At 56.9% G+C, this 16,471-nt stretch overlaps 8 protein-coding genes across 8 annotated transcripts in view; 6 read left to right on the top strand and 2 right to left on the bottom strand.

Moving 5' to 3' along the window:
• K452DRAFT_69334 (uncharacterized protein) overlaps positions 1-691 on the top strand; it is an 896-nt gene extending 205 nt beyond the window's left edge. The window contains exon 1 of the mRNA XM_033547039.1: positions 1-691. This exon is cut by the window's left edge and continues 205 nt beyond it. Within this exon, the coding sequence (XP_033402395.1) occupies positions 142-648 (507 nt within the window). The 5' untranslated portion in view covers positions 1-141 and the 3' untranslated portion in view covers positions 649-691.
• A 1,957-nt stretch (positions 692-2,648) lies between these two features.
• On the top strand, positions 2,649-3,615 carry K452DRAFT_282864 (uncharacterized protein). The gene has a single exon (XM_033539661.1). It carries the CDS (start codon positions 2,990-2,992, stop codon positions 3,218-3,220), a length of 231 nt encoding a protein of 76 aa, XP_033402394.1. The 5' UTR covers positions 2,649-2,989; the 3' UTR covers positions 3,221-3,615.
• K452DRAFT_336917 (uncharacterized protein) lies at positions 2,888-4,981 on the bottom strand (the record flags this gene model as incomplete). The annotated part of the gene is given in 8 exon segments (XM_033545250.1): positions 2,888-3,640; positions 3,660-3,740; positions 3,783-3,793; positions 3,832-3,984; positions 4,055-4,083; positions 4,144-4,407; positions 4,472-4,775; positions 4,844-4,981. The coding sequence occupies 8 exon segments, from the start codon at positions 4,979-4,981 to the stop codon at positions 3,280-3,282; spliced, it is 1,341 nt and encodes a 446-aa protein (XP_033402393.1). The 3' UTR covers positions 2,888-3,279.
• Positions 4,982-5,285: 304 nt separating this feature from the next.
• K452DRAFT_69268 (uncharacterized protein) lies at positions 5,286-6,264 on the top strand. Its single transcript, XM_033547037.1, has one exon. It carries the CDS (start codon positions 5,546-5,548, stop codon positions 6,101-6,103), a length of 558 nt encoding a protein of 185 aa, XP_033402392.1. The 5' UTR covers positions 5,286-5,545; the 3' UTR covers positions 6,104-6,264.
• Positions 6,265-10,483: 4,219 nt separating this feature from the next.
• Positions 10,484-12,257, top strand: K452DRAFT_294234 (uncharacterized protein; the record flags this gene model as incomplete). Its single annotated transcript, XM_033541673.1, has 5 exons — positions 10,484-10,553; positions 10,607-10,702; positions 10,755-10,909; positions 10,964-11,749; positions 11,808-12,257. 5 exons carry the CDS (start codon positions 10,484-10,486, stop codon positions 12,255-12,257), a joined length of 1,557 nt encoding a protein of 518 aa, XP_033402391.1.
• A 160-nt stretch (positions 12,258-12,417) lies between these two features.
• K452DRAFT_69247 (uncharacterized protein) lies at positions 12,418-13,094 on the top strand. The gene has a single exon (XM_033547036.1). It carries the CDS (start codon positions 12,584-12,586, stop codon positions 12,983-12,985), a length of 402 nt encoding a protein of 133 aa, XP_033402390.1. The 5' UTR covers positions 12,418-12,583; the 3' UTR covers positions 12,986-13,094.
• Positions 13,095-13,798: 704 nt separating this feature from the next.
• On the top strand, positions 13,799-15,383 carry K452DRAFT_294233 (uncharacterized protein; the record flags this gene model as incomplete). The annotated part of the gene is made up of 4 exons (XM_033541672.1): positions 13,799-13,973; positions 14,180-14,361; positions 14,424-14,673; positions 14,752-15,383. 4 exons carry the CDS (start codon positions 13,799-13,801, stop codon positions 15,381-15,383), a joined length of 1,239 nt encoding a protein of 412 aa, XP_033402389.1.
• Positions 15,384-15,627: 244 nt separating this feature from the next.
• On the bottom strand, positions 15,628-16,443 carry K452DRAFT_314923 (uncharacterized protein; the record flags this gene model as incomplete). The annotated part of the gene is made up of 4 exons (XM_033543813.1): positions 16,325-16,443; positions 16,211-16,256; positions 15,847-16,130; positions 15,628-15,779 (listed from the first exon to the last, which is right to left on the bottom strand). The coding sequence occupies exons 1-4, from the start codon at positions 16,407-16,409 to the stop codon at positions 15,628-15,630; spliced, it is 567 nt and encodes a 188-aa protein (XP_033402388.1). The 5' UTR covers positions 16,410-16,443.
• Positions 16,444-16,471: the final 28 nt, after the last annotated feature.

Here is a 16,471-nt window from a genome sequence, read left to right as displayed (position 1 = left end):
TTTTTTCTTTTTTCCTTTATTTGCTTTTATTTTGTTGCTCGGTTCACGCCACTGCTTCTTACCTACTTTCCGTGGCGCTGCGCAGCATTGCAGGGCGCTGGCGGCTTGTAATGTCTTTTGTCCACCCCCACCATTCAGCAGATGCACACGCGGTGTGGGACTGTCACCGAGATTTTTGAGAGGGAGGGCCCGAAGTCGGAAGGGGGGGCAAAAATCAAAGGACGAGCCCGCCGCTCACAGATATATATATTTTCTTCTTCACTTGTGAGTCGGCTGGGTTGGAGACGAGAGAGAGAAGAGAAGAGAAGAGAAAACACAAGGAATGAATATCATCCGTCATGTCACTCTCATCTGAAAACCCGAAACCAAAACCAAAAAAGAAACACCAAACGCGATTCGCAACGCCCGCACTTGTGCATTCTGCACTTGCTGTCGCCTGTTCTTGCTCCTCTTGTTCTCTCCGTTCCTCAGAACCTCGCACACGCTCCTCCCCTTCCCGCATGCGTTTCTCTCCCGTCATCCTTTCCCCTCTCTTTTCTCCTGGCTATCTCGTCTCAATTTCCTCATTTCCTCGTTTCGTTTAGCCCTCATACCTGCCCTATCCGGCCTCGTTCCCCCATACCCCAACTTCTCCGGCTGTGGTGGTGAGGGGCGGGGGAAGGGGCTGGGCACGGCACGGCTTGCTACGGGAACACGGGTGCACGCTTGTGTTGTATTTGAAAATTTTTTGCTGTTTATTTGTTTGTTGTTGTTGTTGTGTCTCGTTTCCGTTCTTTCTTGCTTGGCTTTGCTTCCTTGCCGTCGTGTACGTGTATCTGTATGTCCTGTTTGATTGGAATAGGAGAGAGTATACGCGCGTATGTGCGTGCAGAGGAAGGAGGATGGGAGGCCGTATGTCTTGCTGCTCGGGATTTTGTTTGAGCTTGAGCTTGAGCTTGAGCTTGAGCTTGAGTTTTTTTTTTTTTTTTTTTTTTTTTTTTTGATCACGAGCGGTGCGTGATGCTAATTCTGTTTCTCTTTAGCTTGCTGTCGCAGGTACGGTGGCGGTTGCTGTTTGTGTGGAATTTTTGTGATGGTGGTTGTGGTCACGCTAATGCTACATACTGTTGCTACTGCCGCTGTTGGTGCTTTTGTATGTGTATGTGTACTTATGTATGTGATGGTATTGATGGCGGTGCTGCTGTCGTTGTTAGTGTTGGTGTTGATTGTTATAATAGCTGCTGGCTAGATGTTGTCCTGAGAGATAGCTCGTCCCTAGGTATTAAATACTTAAGTACTATACTATACCTAGCCTAGGTACCCGTCCGCTCTACGGCTTGTTTCGTTATATTGTGTTGTATTATCATAATTGACTGGGCCGGCCGCCGGTCTCACTATGGTGTTTGTTTAGCTGCTGTTTTAGCTGCTGCCGCTGATATACTTAGTGATGTTGAAGCGGTGATGGCGTTGAAGAAGATGGCTTCTGGTTTTGGTGGTTGTTGGTTGTTGCTACCTTGGGCAACTGTGTGTCTGTGTGTCTGTCTGTTACTGAAAAGGGAAGGGAGGGAGAGAGGGGTGAAGGAAGGAAGGAGCAGGCGATGTGCCGTGTAGGTAGGTAGAGATGGGCGCGGTAAGGTAAATAAATACTTATCTGTCTGGGTGGATACGACCATGGTTCCAGATAGAGGGTGTTGACGTTCTTGTTCTTGTGATAAGGCTGAGGTAATGTTCAAGGTTGTTGGTGTCCGCTTGAGTAGGCTTTGGGTATGCTGGGTGTTGCTGCGTATGAAGTCAGTCGTACCTCTGGGAGCCGGGTAGATCTTGCGCTTGGTCTAGTTTATTGTACTTATCTATTTTATACAGGATAACTTCTGATTTCTTCCCGGTTTATTCATTGTTCATTGTTCATCGTGTGTGGATTGTGGTGAAGTCCGTATGAATCCACATCGCCCACACCACTCTGGCACCCACTCACTTCCCTTATGGAGGCGGGACGGGTCAGCCAGGCAAGTCGCTGCGCGCTCTCTCCCTCCCTCACTCACTGCCCGTCGAGCCGCCCTCGACATCCGCTTGCGGCGTACACTGTCGCACTGCAGTGCACACAGCAAGCAGGTGCGCGCCGTACTGCTCGCGTCTTGCATTGAAGGAGGCCATGACATCGGTAGATGATACTCGTGGGTACCTAGACAAGCCAGCAGTCAGTCAGCCAGTCACTCACTCACTCACTCAAACGCACCCACTCCCCCTCCCACCACCATCACGACCAAGCAAAAACCCGCGTCAACGACGCAAACACAAAATCCACACCTACCCAGTAACAGTAACCCATCAAGTATGTACCTAGCAACACGCGCACCCGCCGCAGCCCCCGATGTCGGTGCTGACGCTGCCGCGCGCCGACGTCGTCAGTCCATGCATGCATGTCAGTGTCACTCGGAACCCGCGCGCGCCACAGCGCGCCGTGGCGCCTGCACCTGTGTCCGGAAGCAGCAGGTCTGGCGGGCGCCACGGCAAGCAGCTTACGCGCGGGCAGGGGTCTGGCCTGCTTGCTTGCTTGTATGCATGTAAGCATGTAAGGTACCTAGGTACAGCTAACCCGTACATACACACATATGTAAGTGTACGGATTAGCTTGCTCTTGCATGTTGGGCTTTACTTGCTTTGCTGGGGGCGGGGGGTTATGTATGTAAGTGAGTGGGTGGCAGGCATGTGCAAAGTAAATTCTTCACCGCCGCTTTTGCTTTTTTATTTCGTTGCCTCCCTGCTTCTGCGTTTCTTGTTCTTTTCCTTTTTTTTCTTCCGATGAAGGAGGGGGAGGGGCCGGTCGCAACGCAACGCGACGGGGTTGCCTCCGCTGGCGTGGTACGGGGGATGCAGGGTTGCATATCTTATGTATGTATGTATGTATGTATGTATGTATGTGTGCGCGCGCGCGTAAAAATGGGTGCGTGGTGAGTGAGTGAGTGAGTGAGTGAGTGAGAGTGATGGTGGATAGGTATGTAGGTAGTGGATGGAGGAGAGACAGCCCGCCAGCCCGCCTCGCACAACACCACACACGCAACACGCCCTCGCAGCGCAAGTACCCGGCACAGCACGCGCGGGCAGCGCACTCAGCCACTCGGGCAGCTTCGCCGGCAGGCAGGCAGGCAAGCAGGCACCCGACAAAAACAACAACGACAACGGCAACGATTTGCGGCTGAAGGAAGGAAGCTGCAGGACGGCGAGCCAGCCAGCCAGCTAAGCCCCTTCGCTTCGCTTCGCGGCCTTCTGCCCCTTCCCCCTTCCCCTTTGCCTACCTACCTAGGTCCTGTACCCATGGACGCTAGGTACGCTGCCTTTCTGCTCGGTTGCAGCCATGGGCGACGGGGCCAGGAAGGCAAGAAGGGGGAGGCGGTGCAGCCGGCCGGGGGCAGCAGCTCGGCAGACAGGCAGGCACGCTACAATACACGCAAGCTGCAGGGAACAGGGGAGTTGTGTTGGTCGCGAGCGAGCGGGCGTGCCTTTTGTCAATATACAATATACGGGGAATGAGGTCAACGGATGAGTTGAATGAATTGAATGAACGGCTGCTGCCGTCGCCCCCTTCTCTTCCTCTTCCGTTTCGTTATTTTGGTCTGGTCTCGACACGGCTCGTCGGCACGGCACGACACGGCTGGCACGGCTGGATACGGGCTACGTACGGGCTTGCGACGGCGCGGAAGGGAGATGAGATGAGATGAGATGGAATGAGGCGCGCGTGCGTGAGTGAGCGTGTGTGTGTGCTGTGTGTGTGTAAGCAGTAGCAGTACTCTGTCCGTACATACCTGGTGGATAACTAGGAGCAAAACATATACGTGTAAACATTATCATTACATTCGCAGGAGGTGTGTACGGGGTGCGGAGTCCTCCGTATATACAAACACAGGTAGGTACATCCAAGCATAGTCCGTCCGCGCGCGCTGATTGGTGCATGACTCCCCCAGCCCCCAACTCCGCCGCATAGTTAGAGGCTAGGTAGATAGGTACCTACCTAGGTAGGTACAACAGCAGCAGCGAGTTCAATCGCACGCTTCCTCCCACACACGCACGCACTCACGCACACACACAGCACGGGGTAAGCACGCACTACCAAGCCACCAGCCAAGCCCGCACGCCCGCTATTGTACATAATCCGTACCTACCTACCACGAGGCGGTCGGGAAGCCGCTCCCGGCACGAGCGAGTGGGGCGCGGCTCTGCGGCAGTGGCGACGCGAGACGCGCTGATAGGGCGTGCTTGGGGCGCGTGCGGGCGTTTCAAGGCGCGCCGTCTGCGTCCGTCCCCCGGCAGACGGGCGGGCGGGCGGGCGCAGGGCGCAGGGCGCAGCGGAATTGGATGAAGAAAGGCAAGACTCACCGGAAGAGTCAGGGCAGTCAGTTGGTCGTCGGGACTGGCGGAGGCGGAGGACCCCTACCTCCCAGGCACCCAGGCACGCCAGGCTGCAATCAATATACATACAATACGGATTACACACCTAACCCCGTGCGAGGAAGCGCGTGCGATTGGCTGCCCGTCTGTTCCGCGCGACTCGACATGGCATGGCACGGCACGGCACGGCATGGCGCGCCGTGTGCTGAAGAAGAAGAAGAAGAAGAAGAAGAAGAAGAAGAAGAAGAAGAAGAAGAGAGAACTGCGCAGGGGGTAGACGGATGAGTGGACGGACGGACGCGATTCCAGACAGCAGCGACAGGCATGGCCTGAGGTGATGATCCACGGCCACCACGAGGTCGAGGCACCGCCATACCCGGGTAGTTATGCAGTAGGTAGGGACCCAGGGACTCAGGGAGTAGGGAGTAGTGAGCCGCCCGTGCCGCAGCCGCAGCCGCAGCCGCGCAGGAGCCCGTACCTCGAGCGCGCGGGCCGCAGCACGAGGTGTGATGTGTGTGATGGAAATGGGTGATGAGCCGCGAGCAATGGCGATGGCGATGGCGATGGCGATGGCGACGGCGACGGCGACGCTGCTGCTGCTGCTGCTGCACGCCATCGTAACTATTCGCGTCGCCATGCATGCCAGCATCCGCGCATCCATGTCCAATGTGTTATTATTATCGTCAGGTCATGTGTGCCGCCCTGCACGCGTCCCGACGCGGGCCGCCCTTGCTTCCCCTCCATCCCGACCGACATGGCTAGGACGAGGTATTGTAGTTACCAGGAGGTGAGGTGACGAAGCAGCGGTAGCAGCAGCAAGCCGTCTTCCAGCCCTCCCGGAACGCTCTCCCGGCTGCGTACCAGCTAGCTTGCGGCTGTCGTCGTCGTTCCATGTACGTACGAGTACACTTGTCCCTACCTACCTAGGTGCCAACGACGCACCACGTAAAGAATACGACCTACGAATATTGGCTGCCCTCCCGTCGCCCGTCGCTCGTCTCCGACACCCAGTGGCGACGATAACTCACGACATTCCTCTACGGCGTCGCCGACGGGGTGGCGGCGGCGGCAAGCAAGCAAGCAGTGAAACTTGATCGATCGCGCGAGCGGTTCCTGCGTGCGCGTAACCAGCAGCACCACCACCTACGTGTACAACAACAGCAAGCAGGACACGGCTGTGATGACCAAGACTCCTCCTCCGTGGCGGCGGCGGCAGCGGCAGCGGCGAAAAGGAACGCCCGGCTCGGCGTCGTCAAGTGTGACTTGGGGTGGTATGTACTGGTGGTGTGCCAGGCCGTTAGGACGCAATCATTGGATTTTGGGACCTTCACTTCCTAGTAATACCGGCTCGGTCCGTTGCAGGGCGGCAGTTGCGGCGTGCGCGACCAAAATGCCGAGGAAAACCGGGGCGCGGTGCTCGGCTCCCGCTGTCGAATTTAATTCTACGCGAGCGGGCCGCGCCCACCACACCACCATCAATCAATCAAGCTGCTGCTGTTCATTGCGCTTTCTTTCTGTCCCTGTTGTTGTTGTTGTTGTTGTTGTTGTTGTTGTTGCTGCGAAACATGCACCCCCTGTCGGTCGTGCTCGTAATCGTGTTACACGGCCTCGTGGATCGCCGTGTACCTTGCGGGTGAGGCTGCGCGCCGGCGAGCCCGCGATCGCCTTTTCCCGCCACATCTGCTGTGGAGACGGCGCGTGCGTGCGAGCACACAAGAAGTTGGAGCGTCGCCTCTGATTGGCTCCGTGGTGTAGATGCTAGTGTCGGGGCCTCCGGCCGCGTTTTTGCTGTCCGTCCAGCAAGCACTGTTGTTCGTACTAGTAACCAAGTCCAGGGCGGAGTTAAGTCTCTCTCAAGGCCGATTGCGTGGTTGGTAATGATGATGATGATGATGGAAGGATTGGAAGCTTCGTTTGCCCTACACGCGAGATTCTCCTCTGCGTCAGCGCCGATCCAGACCCCCCCCGCGGAGCCGCGTAAGGGGCGCGGAGCCGGATAGAAGCTTGCTGTAGGATTCTGGAATGCGCGTTAGACAAGACGTCTGCGCCCTGCTCGTCCCGCTACGGGCAACCTGATGTCTGTTCGGAGGATGGCAGTCTGGCTACGCCGAGAGGGGTATCCTTGCGAGCCGGGAGCGCGGGCATCGCGGAAAGGCCATCGACGGCGAAAACTGTTGGCCCCGAACCGTTGGCGGTTGCTCTCTGCTCCCCGGGTTTCGTGCAGCCGATCCGTCGTCGTCTGAAATCCGATGTGCTCGAGCTCGCGCCTACACGCTCACGGACGTCCGTGTTCGACGTTGAGTGCGAGGAAATGAGTGGTGGGCTTGTCGACATGATCGACGTGAACGGTGTGAGGTGCCAGGATAGGCCTCCGTGGTCACCGACCGTAGTGATGGCTGGAAGCTCATGGTCAATCTCGTGGCGGTGAAGATTGATGACCTGGCCTTTTCATATCCGAGCAACACACAAATCTTAGATGCCCGTTGCGCGCGCGTGTGGAGCAATCCTGTGACAAATGGCCATCTCCCGGGTGTTCATTGGCCTTGTTGTGTTGACGGACTTTTGGTAGTCGATAATTCCGACAGGAGTAACAAATCTGAGTGTTGACGGTAGATGGACGCGACGGAATGTTCCAAAGAGCGGTAAAGGTTGCCCTGAAGTCTAGACTGATGGCTGACTGATGGTAACTGAGAAAGTAATTGAGACAAAGCTTTGGGGACTAAACAGAGATCGATGGTGGTTGATAATAGAGGATGTTTGCCGTGACGCTGTACAAGAAAAGTCGAGAAAGGCTCTTCGGGCTCATAATGCTTAAAGGCAGATGGTACCACAAAAAAAGCTGACAGTAGTGGCAGTTCATGACTAGTGTCATGGACCACCCGGTACCGAGTCGCAAGGCCACAAAAGAGGAAACGCAGGCACAGCGCAAGAGAGTTTGACTGACTCTTTGCCTTCGTGTTAAGGTTAGCTATTAGCTCTTGGGAACACGTCTAGCTTGTAGAAGATGCCAAGATGCTATTCTTTCTTTTCAATTTCCTTGACTTCATCCCCTAGCGCTCCTGATTCAAGTGGACGTCTCTAAAGGCGATTTCCGCGTGACTACGACTCGTAGGGAGAGTCGAAGGATCCGCCCTGCGGCGCCTTCCGGCAAGGCTTACGAGCGAACGGCAACAGCAATGTCAGTGACAGTGACAACGACAGCGACAGCGACAAACGGTGTCAACCGTTGAGGTTGTCTTTGAATTCCAGCCGAATGCGACAAGGCCATGGGTTCCTCCGGCATGATCGCCAGTCGTTCAGGGTCCGTCGATCGGATCCGGCTTCGGCGTTGAACTGCTGCGTTTTGCGTCAGCAACACTTCAATACTTCATAGCCAAAGCTTGATGAAAGAGTTTTAATTCAGGACCCATGTGGGCGATCGGTCGAAGCTTTGCAATCAAAGGTGCACCCACGCATCGTTGTCGGCGCAGGTTTCGGCCGACACGGTGACGACGATGACCTCGTCTCTAGCTTAAAAGTACGGCCGTATCAAGTAGAAAGTGATAGTGATTGCGCTGTGGAGTAAGTGTTTGAGATTTTTCTCCTTTTTCGCTGAAGTTTGTGCGTTGTAGAGGGCGGCTTCTAGGCTCACGCGTAAATCATACACGCGCCGTCGTTACCCAAGCTCTGGTACTCGGCGCCGCTTCGATATTGTTCGGGGTTCCTGGGCTCGCGGGAGCGGCATCGTACCACTACCACAACCACTAACTACCACAGCTAATTTTGCGCAGACGAACAGCACGCTCTAGTTACTCCGGTGCGGCACACGGAGTGCTCTGGAGTCACGCAGGAATTGTTGCTGCTTTGGGGCATCGACGCCGCTGCTGCCTCGCCGCAAAAGCTCGCCGCAAGCACGCTGCCGAAGCGAAGCCATGGTGAGTTTCAACTGTCGCATGCTGACGCCATATCACGGCACTTTCTCTTGGAACCCCTCAGCAGCGTCGAAGTTTGTTTCTCGTCCCCGGGTGCGCTGCGAAACTCGTGCACAAAAGATGTTCCAAGCTCAGGCGCCTCACCTGGCCGCATGTGGGCTTTTGCGCGGAAGACAAAAGTGTGGGGTTTAATTTGGAGAGGGCTTGAGCAACCGTCTGTCCGCGAGGATCTCCGCTAGGGAACCCCCATGGTGTGCATTGAGCCAGCACCACCACCAAGACGTGACAGGGAAGCTACAACAAAAGTCGCGCGGTTACGCGGTCTCTGCGTCTCTGCGTCTCTGCTGTGGGGCCGTGCCGGCTGTCCGAGAAAATGGTTGAGACAAGTCGTGCGAGGGCAAGTCATCACCAGCGAACGCTTTACGGTTCACCGCGCATTAACGCATGTCCTATTCGGGCATGTCAGCTTGCCGGGACCCAGACGGGCAAGTGCAGCGAGTGAGGCCACCGTGCAGCTGCGTCGGGGTTCTCGAAGGTTTTTTTCCTGAGTCCCTTCGGTGGAACGTTGCGCTTGTTGAACGAACAATAGACGAGCCCAGGCCGGCGGGAGGTCTTCGATGCCACGAGGAGCTCTAGGATCGCCCGCCGGCAAGGCACGGGGAAAGGAACTGAGGCACAAACAACTGGAATTTTGCGGTCATTGCGCCGATGTCGTCGGCCGGGGTGCACTCGTACATGTACCTGTGCCACAGCCCACGACACCTTCCCCATGAGTGACGAAGCCCTCTCCTCCTCTCCATAATTTTCTTCCCCGCCGGACGGCCGTGACGTCTCGCCCAGCATCTGAAGCATCCGAGACGACAAGCAGTCAGCACGGCGAAATACTAGGTACGTAGTAGGCCGGCGCAGGCCGGATCGAGCAAGTGGTGGAAAAAGCGGGGATACTTCCGGATTGGGGGACGGAGGGGCGATCGAAGTGAAGAAGAAGAGGCTTCTGCAGGGGCGCTGTGCCATTGCGTGCGTAGACCCATGCGCGACTGGGGGAGGGTATTGGCAATATCGTGATGTAGTTAGAGGCGCAGAGCAGGGCAGAGCAGAGCAGAGCAGGCCAATTCGCAACCGGATCAACGAGACACCGGAATCGCAGGCCGCGATTGGGCCGCTTGGCGCTCGTGGTGGATCCCGCTCAACACTGACTCTCTTTCTCAGCTCCCACGGCTTCCTCGTACTGCGTCCGTAGCACGTAGGACGGGTGAGATAATTCCCGACGCACGCCACACTGCCTTCTCCCACGGCAATTGGCCACGTGAGGAGAGGGAGGCCCCCCACGCCGCAGCCAGTCGCAGCCAGTCGCAGCCAGTCGCCAGCCAGTCGAAAGCCGCAAGAGCCCTTCCCCGACGGCAACATGAGAGGATCCCTCGACTTAACGGGCCAGGGTGGCGTCGCCAATGGCGTTGGACGTTGAGCATTGGACGTCGTGGGCTCCGCTTCTTCAATCACCGGCCACTCGACGATCGCAGGGGCGCAGCGGCCGAGATGGACGCACACGCGAGCGTCAGCGCATTTCCCCGGTGCCTGGCCGGCCGGCGAGCGGGCTCAGCAGGGGTCTGAGGCTTGGCCATCCCGCACAGGGCTTGCCGTACCACTGGATTCCACCTTTACCCTGTCGGCCCACCCTCCGATGCCCCCCAGGCTGAGCTCCGTGAGAGGGCAATGGCCTTTTGCCATCTTTCTAAGTAGCACATACTTCCAACTCTCCTTTTGCTCTTTTTCTCTCTGCTTTCCCTCCTCCACGCACACCCCGGTGCCCCATCAAATCCACTCGCTCGTCCCCACTTTGCTCCAGCACGCGCGGCCGTTGTCTACCCGTCCTCTCCGTTACGCCGTCAAAACTACCCTGCGCCACTCGGTTTCAACTCGCCTTAAGACTCTCTGCCCCTCGGTGCATCTCCATCACGCCGGTGCTGTCTCACAATACGCATGAGATAGTATCATCCTTTAAACCCCCTCCACGGAACCACGTCCTCCATCCAGCCCGCCGCTTTTACTACCCAACCCGGCCCGTCTCCTCGTCATCGAACGCCCTCTCTGCCTTCTGGATGTTGGATTGGATTCAAGTCTAAAAGATTCACCTCACCATTGCTGGTCCACCTGAAGAATTGCCGTTTCCTCTTTATGCTCGTGCGTGGATGAGCTCAGCGGGCGCAATGTCGAACGCAACAAGGGGAGGGTGCCCTGCACCTTTCCTAAGCGAACGGGACTACGGCCTTGGTGGATGTCCGTATAGTCTTCACCTGGCACTCGTTCTCTTCTCTGCTGACATTGGATAGACATTGGTGGTCGTTACTGCACCCATATATCGAAACAAGACCCGGGATTGAGATGTTGTCTCCCTTGTCCCGCCACCGACTACATATACTCAGAGAGTGAGTATCATGACGTGCATTTATTCATGGCCAACACTGACCCGCAATGCAGCATTCAACAGCTCATATAAGGTGGTAGAAGGCATGAATGTTCTTGGCCTCATCTGCCTCCTGTATTTGTTACTTTCATGGATACTCTTGCCCGTTGAAAAGACCCGGCGGCACTACCTCAGCGTGTGCCTGGTCATTGGCGCTATAAGTCTCTCTGTAAGTAAATGTAGAGCATCACGCCATATCAACATCATTTACTAATTGCTGCAGCTCGGATTTGTGATACCGTTGGCAGCGCAACCGGATCAATGCTTCGATGATATTACGCCTCACGACATGTATTCCAGTATGGAATGCGCTTGGTCTGGCGCGTTGATCGTTGCCGGCGGTCTGTCCGTTGGCATGTGGATCTTCATCAGAGCGCTGTCAATGCACCTGCAGATCTGTTGGGACGTCACCCCCGGCGACAAGTTCTTTTACGCCGCACAAGGCCTGGGCTGGGGCATCATCGCGGGCCTCTTCACGGCCACCATTACAGTCACGGGAGTTTCCTTCCGGTTCGGAGACGCATGTCACGTCAACTCGGACCACTCCATGGACGGCTTCTGGGGTCCTTTGTTGGGGCTTGCGGGCCTGTCGACCATCGTCCAGCTTGCCACTTTCGGCTATTGCATCAACGTCTACCTTCGGAACATGTGGGCCGATGAGGGGGATACTAGTACGCAGAACAGCAACGGCCTGCCGTCCTATGCCTCCAGCGTGCGCACGCGCAAAAACTCCACTCGTGCCATCTACAACAGAGTCACCAAAGTCCTGTGGCTTCAATGGCGAGGAATCATCATTGTTATCTTCTTCCTCGCTGACGTCATCTTCTTTTCGGTCGTCTTCGTCTACCTGGATGGCAAGGAGTCATCTTCCATGAACAACCTGGACGAGATTATGCCTTGGCTGGTCTGCTTGGTCCACCACCCGACGGAGACAGATCAATGCTATAGCATCGCACAGCACATGCTGGTGAACCAGGACACCGTCCTGGCCGTTCTGGTTATGCTTTCGGTAAGTACTCCCTCCTTTGGCCAGTGGCGGGTGCAAAGACTGACCCATCTCGTAACAGCTCTTCGGTTTCCAGTGCATGCTTCTTCTAGCACGGTGGTCTATGGTAGTCGGCTGGGGCGAGTGGTTCCGCAATCAGATCAACCTGAACCGAGAATTTCTCTCGCTCGACGCGAACCGGAACTCAGTGGACGACCGGGGCCACGAGCTAGGCAAGGTGGAATCGCAATCGCCGTACCCGGAAACATTGAAAACGCCCGACACGGCCGTCACCAGCCCGTCGGAAACCCTGTCCGTCAGCCCCTCAAGCACCGTCAAGCAGAACTTTCTGGGGAAAGACCTCCAAAGAGCGTACCACACGCCCGTGCAGAGCTTCTCTGCTCCGCGAGCGCCATCCGCCATGGCCGTCACCCGAATAGACTGGGATCCGACGACCACGTTTGCAAGAGGAGGCCTGGGGCTCCATCCGGTGCAAAGCCAAGGAGACGCGGCCAAGGCGGATAAGAAATGAGAAGGATTTTTTTTTTTTTTCCAGGGTAATGTTTTTAAGAGCCGCAGTGTGCGATGCACAACAGCAGCAACAACAGCGTACAAAGGCCGCAGCCGACACCAGCATCAGCGTTTGCGTTTTGGGAGGCAAAAGTGAAAAAAAAGTCTACGATGCATTTGTGCTCGCAGTGCACGCTCCCACGGGACGATTTGCGCCCGGGGAGGATTATTTCCATCTATTCTAGGGTCACAGTGTGGGAGGGGGTAACTGGACGGAACGGGATCTCGATATAGTAGGGCGGTTATATCTGTCTTTGTTTTCCAGCATTTCCCTGGAGGTTATGAGGGATGGGAAAAAAGGCATGGCGTCCAAGAGGAAGCGCCTGGGCCTGGTGTTCTGCGTTTTCCTGTCTTTGCTTGGAGCAGTCGGTTTTGCGCTTTTTGCTATACCCGTTTGGTTTGGTTTTGGGGGGCTCTGCTATCTCCTGGATCCTCTACATTTTTCTTGTTATTTATTTACGCGGAGGAGCTTTCGCAACGGCGGCTTCTTTGGGGCTCGTCGAGGCCGAGCCGTCGAAGTTATGTCTCATGACCCTGTTCTTTCGCTGTCTGTCCGTCCGTCCGTCCGTCCGTCCGTCTGTCTGTCTGTTGTATACAGTACGTTGTGCAGTCCATCCGATGTCGCGAACATTTTTTATTTTTCATTTGTTGTTGTTGTACCGTAGTTACATAGCACCCACCGTAGCGTAGCGTAGCGTAGCTTAGACAGAGCCAGCAGCAGCACCGCTGCAGCACGACGATCAGAGAGAGCAGAAAAAAAAAGTTCTTCAACTCGCAGATGCTTACTATACATTTGTACCACCAGTAATGCCCCATTGTATGTACTACATACTCCGCAGTCATGTACCCACCCGTCAGCAGCAGCGGCGGCCGCGGTCCCAGTACAGTAAGTAGGGACCCAGGCACGCGAGGGAATGCGATTGGGCCTACGTCGCTGCGCACTTGCCGGTTGCAGCAACGGCCGTGGACGGTGGGTGATGACTAGCAGCGGGATTACCTGGGTATGGAAGAGATACGAGGCCGGGCTTGGCGGGCGGCCCGGATTGCGCAATTCGAGGAACGTCGTGGTTGATAATGATGGGTAAGCAGGCTGGAGCGGAGCAGACGTTACTGTAACGTGGTTTAGTTTGGCTTTGCTGGGTGGGGCAGCGGGCGAGGGCAACGACGTCCTACCTACCTACTGCAAACCCACTGCAACGACAGACGACCGAAGCTTTTTTATGGGCCGTTGCTGCGTCTGATCCGTTGCTACCTACTGACAGCTGCATCTACGAGCTACGTCTCTCTGGCGCACTGCACACTCGGCGACCGCGCAGTACCTACCTAGCACACAGCATCTTTCCCACGCGATCCAATCCCAGGCATTTTCATTTCATTCATTCGTTCGTTCATTCTCAATTCTCCGCTCTCACCTCATCAGCCAGCCAGCGCCATAAGCAGCTGCTGTGTAATCATCCGCCGCCGCCACCACCGCCACCACCACCGACGACAACGACAAACAAAATGGGTGGAGGCCCGTCGGACCAGCAGGACCGCCTGCTCGTCGTGCTGCCCATGCCGGAGCCGAAGGCGGAGCTGGCGCGCCTGCGCGAGCGCTTTCCCCGTCTCGACGTCGAGTTCTACCAGGTGGGGTCGTTGAGGGCGGGCGAGGCGACGGGGCTGGCGGATGTGCCGGAAGGTATGTGTGTCCTACTCACCCTTACCCACCTACCTAGCTAGCTAGCTAGCTAGTAGTGCGGGGTATTGTACCTGCACGCGTGCGTGCGTGCCTAGCGCTTTTCTTTTGCTCCAGCTCGTTTAGTCGCGGTTGGGTGGTTGGTTACTTGGTTGGTTGGGTGGTTGATTGATTGGAATGATTTATTGATTGTGTGTGCGTTTTTGAAGATGTCTACAAGGACAAGAACCTGCTCCTTACGTTTACGAATCTGCCCAAGAGCCTCGACGATGCGCCTAGGTTGGAGCTGCTGCATTTGCCGTCGGCGGGCTCCAATCATATCCAGAAGCATCCGCTGTACACGGACACGGATATCACGATCACGACGAGCAGCGGCATCCATGGTCCCCAGGTAAGCCTTCCTCCTCTACTTTCGCTACTCTCTCCATCTCTCTCTATATACCTCTCTATCAGTCTTCATATCCCCATGCTCCACTCCACCCCACGCCAGTCCAAAAATCCTCCCGTTCACATCTTCCCCCCCGCCTGGTCCAGATCGCCGAATGGGTCCTCATGACCACGCTCGTCCGCTCGCACTTCTACGACCAGTTCCACGACGCCCAGAAGGAGCACCGCTGGGCGCGCTACCGCTCCGACCAAACCGTGCACGACCTCGTCGGGCAGCGGCTGGGCGTGCTCGGCTACGGCAGCATCGGCCGACAGGGTACGTACAGTCCACGACGTTTCTATCCACGTACAACTTAGGTCCTAGCCACGCCGCTAACCGCACTGCACCGCACAGTCGCCCGCGTCGCCAAAGCCATGGGCATGGACGTCATCGCGTACACCGCCACGCCCAAAGACACGCCCGCCTCGCGCCGCGACAAGGGCTACATTGTGCCCGGCACGGGCGACGCCGAGGGCGCCCTCCCCTCGGCGTGGTTTTCCGGCCTCGAGCGCGCGGAACTGCACCACTTTCTCGCGCAGGACATCGACATGCTGCTGGTGTCTGTGCCGCTGACGCCGCAGACGCGGCACTTCCTGGGCGCGGAGGAGCTGCGTGTTTTGCGCGCCGGCAGTAGCGGTAGCAACGGCAACGGCAACAGCAACGGCAGCGCCAGTGGCAACATCAATCGCACCAAAGCGCCCTTCCTAATCAACATCAGCCGCGGGCAGATCGTGCAGCAGAGCGCGCTCGTGCAGGCACTGCACGACGGCACGTTGGGGGGCGCCGCGCTCGACGTCACGGACCCGGAACCCTTGCCGGCGGACGACCCGCTCTGGAGCGCGCCCAACGTCACTATTACGCCGCATATTAGCGGCAATGGCGCCGCGTATTTGGAGCGCAGTTTTGCGATTTTGAGGGAGAATCTGGAGAGGCGGGAACGGGGGGAACGGTTGCTGAATGTCGTGGATCGGAGGAGGGGATATTGAGCTGGGGGTTTTTTTTGCAGGGGGCGATTTAGATACGATGTGTGTGGTGCGCTTTGGGTAGAGGACACGGGTGGGGAATACATTCAGTTGGCCTGCATGTTGGGGAATTGGAGAAGTGGATATTATTGAATCGCTCTCGTTCACGGGGAAATGACACACAGTCCCTCTCGAACGTTTTCTTTTGTGAAAGTTAAGCAACCCCCCATGGGCTCCCACCACCCACGCAGCCGCTCCTGCGTCAGGCTTAGCGGAAAACGCGGCTGATCATGCCGCTGGCGATGTTCTTTGCCAGGCCGCCGGTCGAAAACGCGGTGCCGGCGAAGTTGGTAGCCTGGCTGAACTTGTCGCAGCGCGAGAAGGCGAGGGTGTTGGTGATGGTGAGGACCAAAGCAATGACTATCAAACAGCCAGGTCAGCACCCATTCCTGTGCAGCAGCATCCTCGCAGGAAAAACAAGACTCACCGATCAGCGTCAGCCAGATGAACTCGAACTTGACGAGCGCGACTATGGCCAGGGCCACCCACAGCACGGGCTGCACGTACAGGCTCAGCCAGAAGAAGCGCTTGTCCGTGCCGTTGATGTGGCGCGTCTCCGGGTCGGCCGACTCAAAGACCCAGCGCGACTCGCCCGTCGCCGTGTCCACCTCGTTCCACCAGCGCAGCCCGACCAGCCGGCGCCCGGCAATGTTCTTGAGGTAGTAGAAGTCGGCGGCGAGGAGGATGATGGTGATGATGAAGATGAGCACGCTGTGTCGCGCGGGGGGTGCGGGCGTTAGCTTGCTTGCTCTGCTGTTGTCTCATTGTGGCAGGGGGTTGGGGCGGCGTACAAGTTGTCGGTGAAGAGCAGGCCCAGGAGGTAGGTTAGGAGGCTGGCTGCGCGCGCGGGAGTCCGTCAGTTGCTGGTGTTGGTGTTGGTGTTGGTTGCTGCGGGTAACACGTACCGACGCGGAAGGAGAGGAAGCACAGCAGCGTGATGGGGTGGCTGCTGAGGCGCCAGTTCAGCTCGCCCTGCTGATTGATGTCCATGGCTATGGCTTTGTGGCTTGGGTGGTGGTGATGACGGATGAAGCTACCGTTGCGTTTGCGGC

Source organism: Aplosporella prunicola (assembly GCF_010093885.1).
Source record: "Aplosporella prunicola CBS 121167 unplaced genomic scaffold K452scaffold_2, whole genome shotgun sequence".
NCBI classification, from domain to species: domain Eukaryota; kingdom Fungi; phylum Ascomycota; class Dothideomycetes; order Botryosphaeriales; family Aplosporellaceae; genus Aplosporella; species Aplosporella prunicola.
The sequence above is the reverse complement of the archived record's forward strand: the minus strand, read 5'-3'. Positions and strand labels throughout refer to the sequence as shown.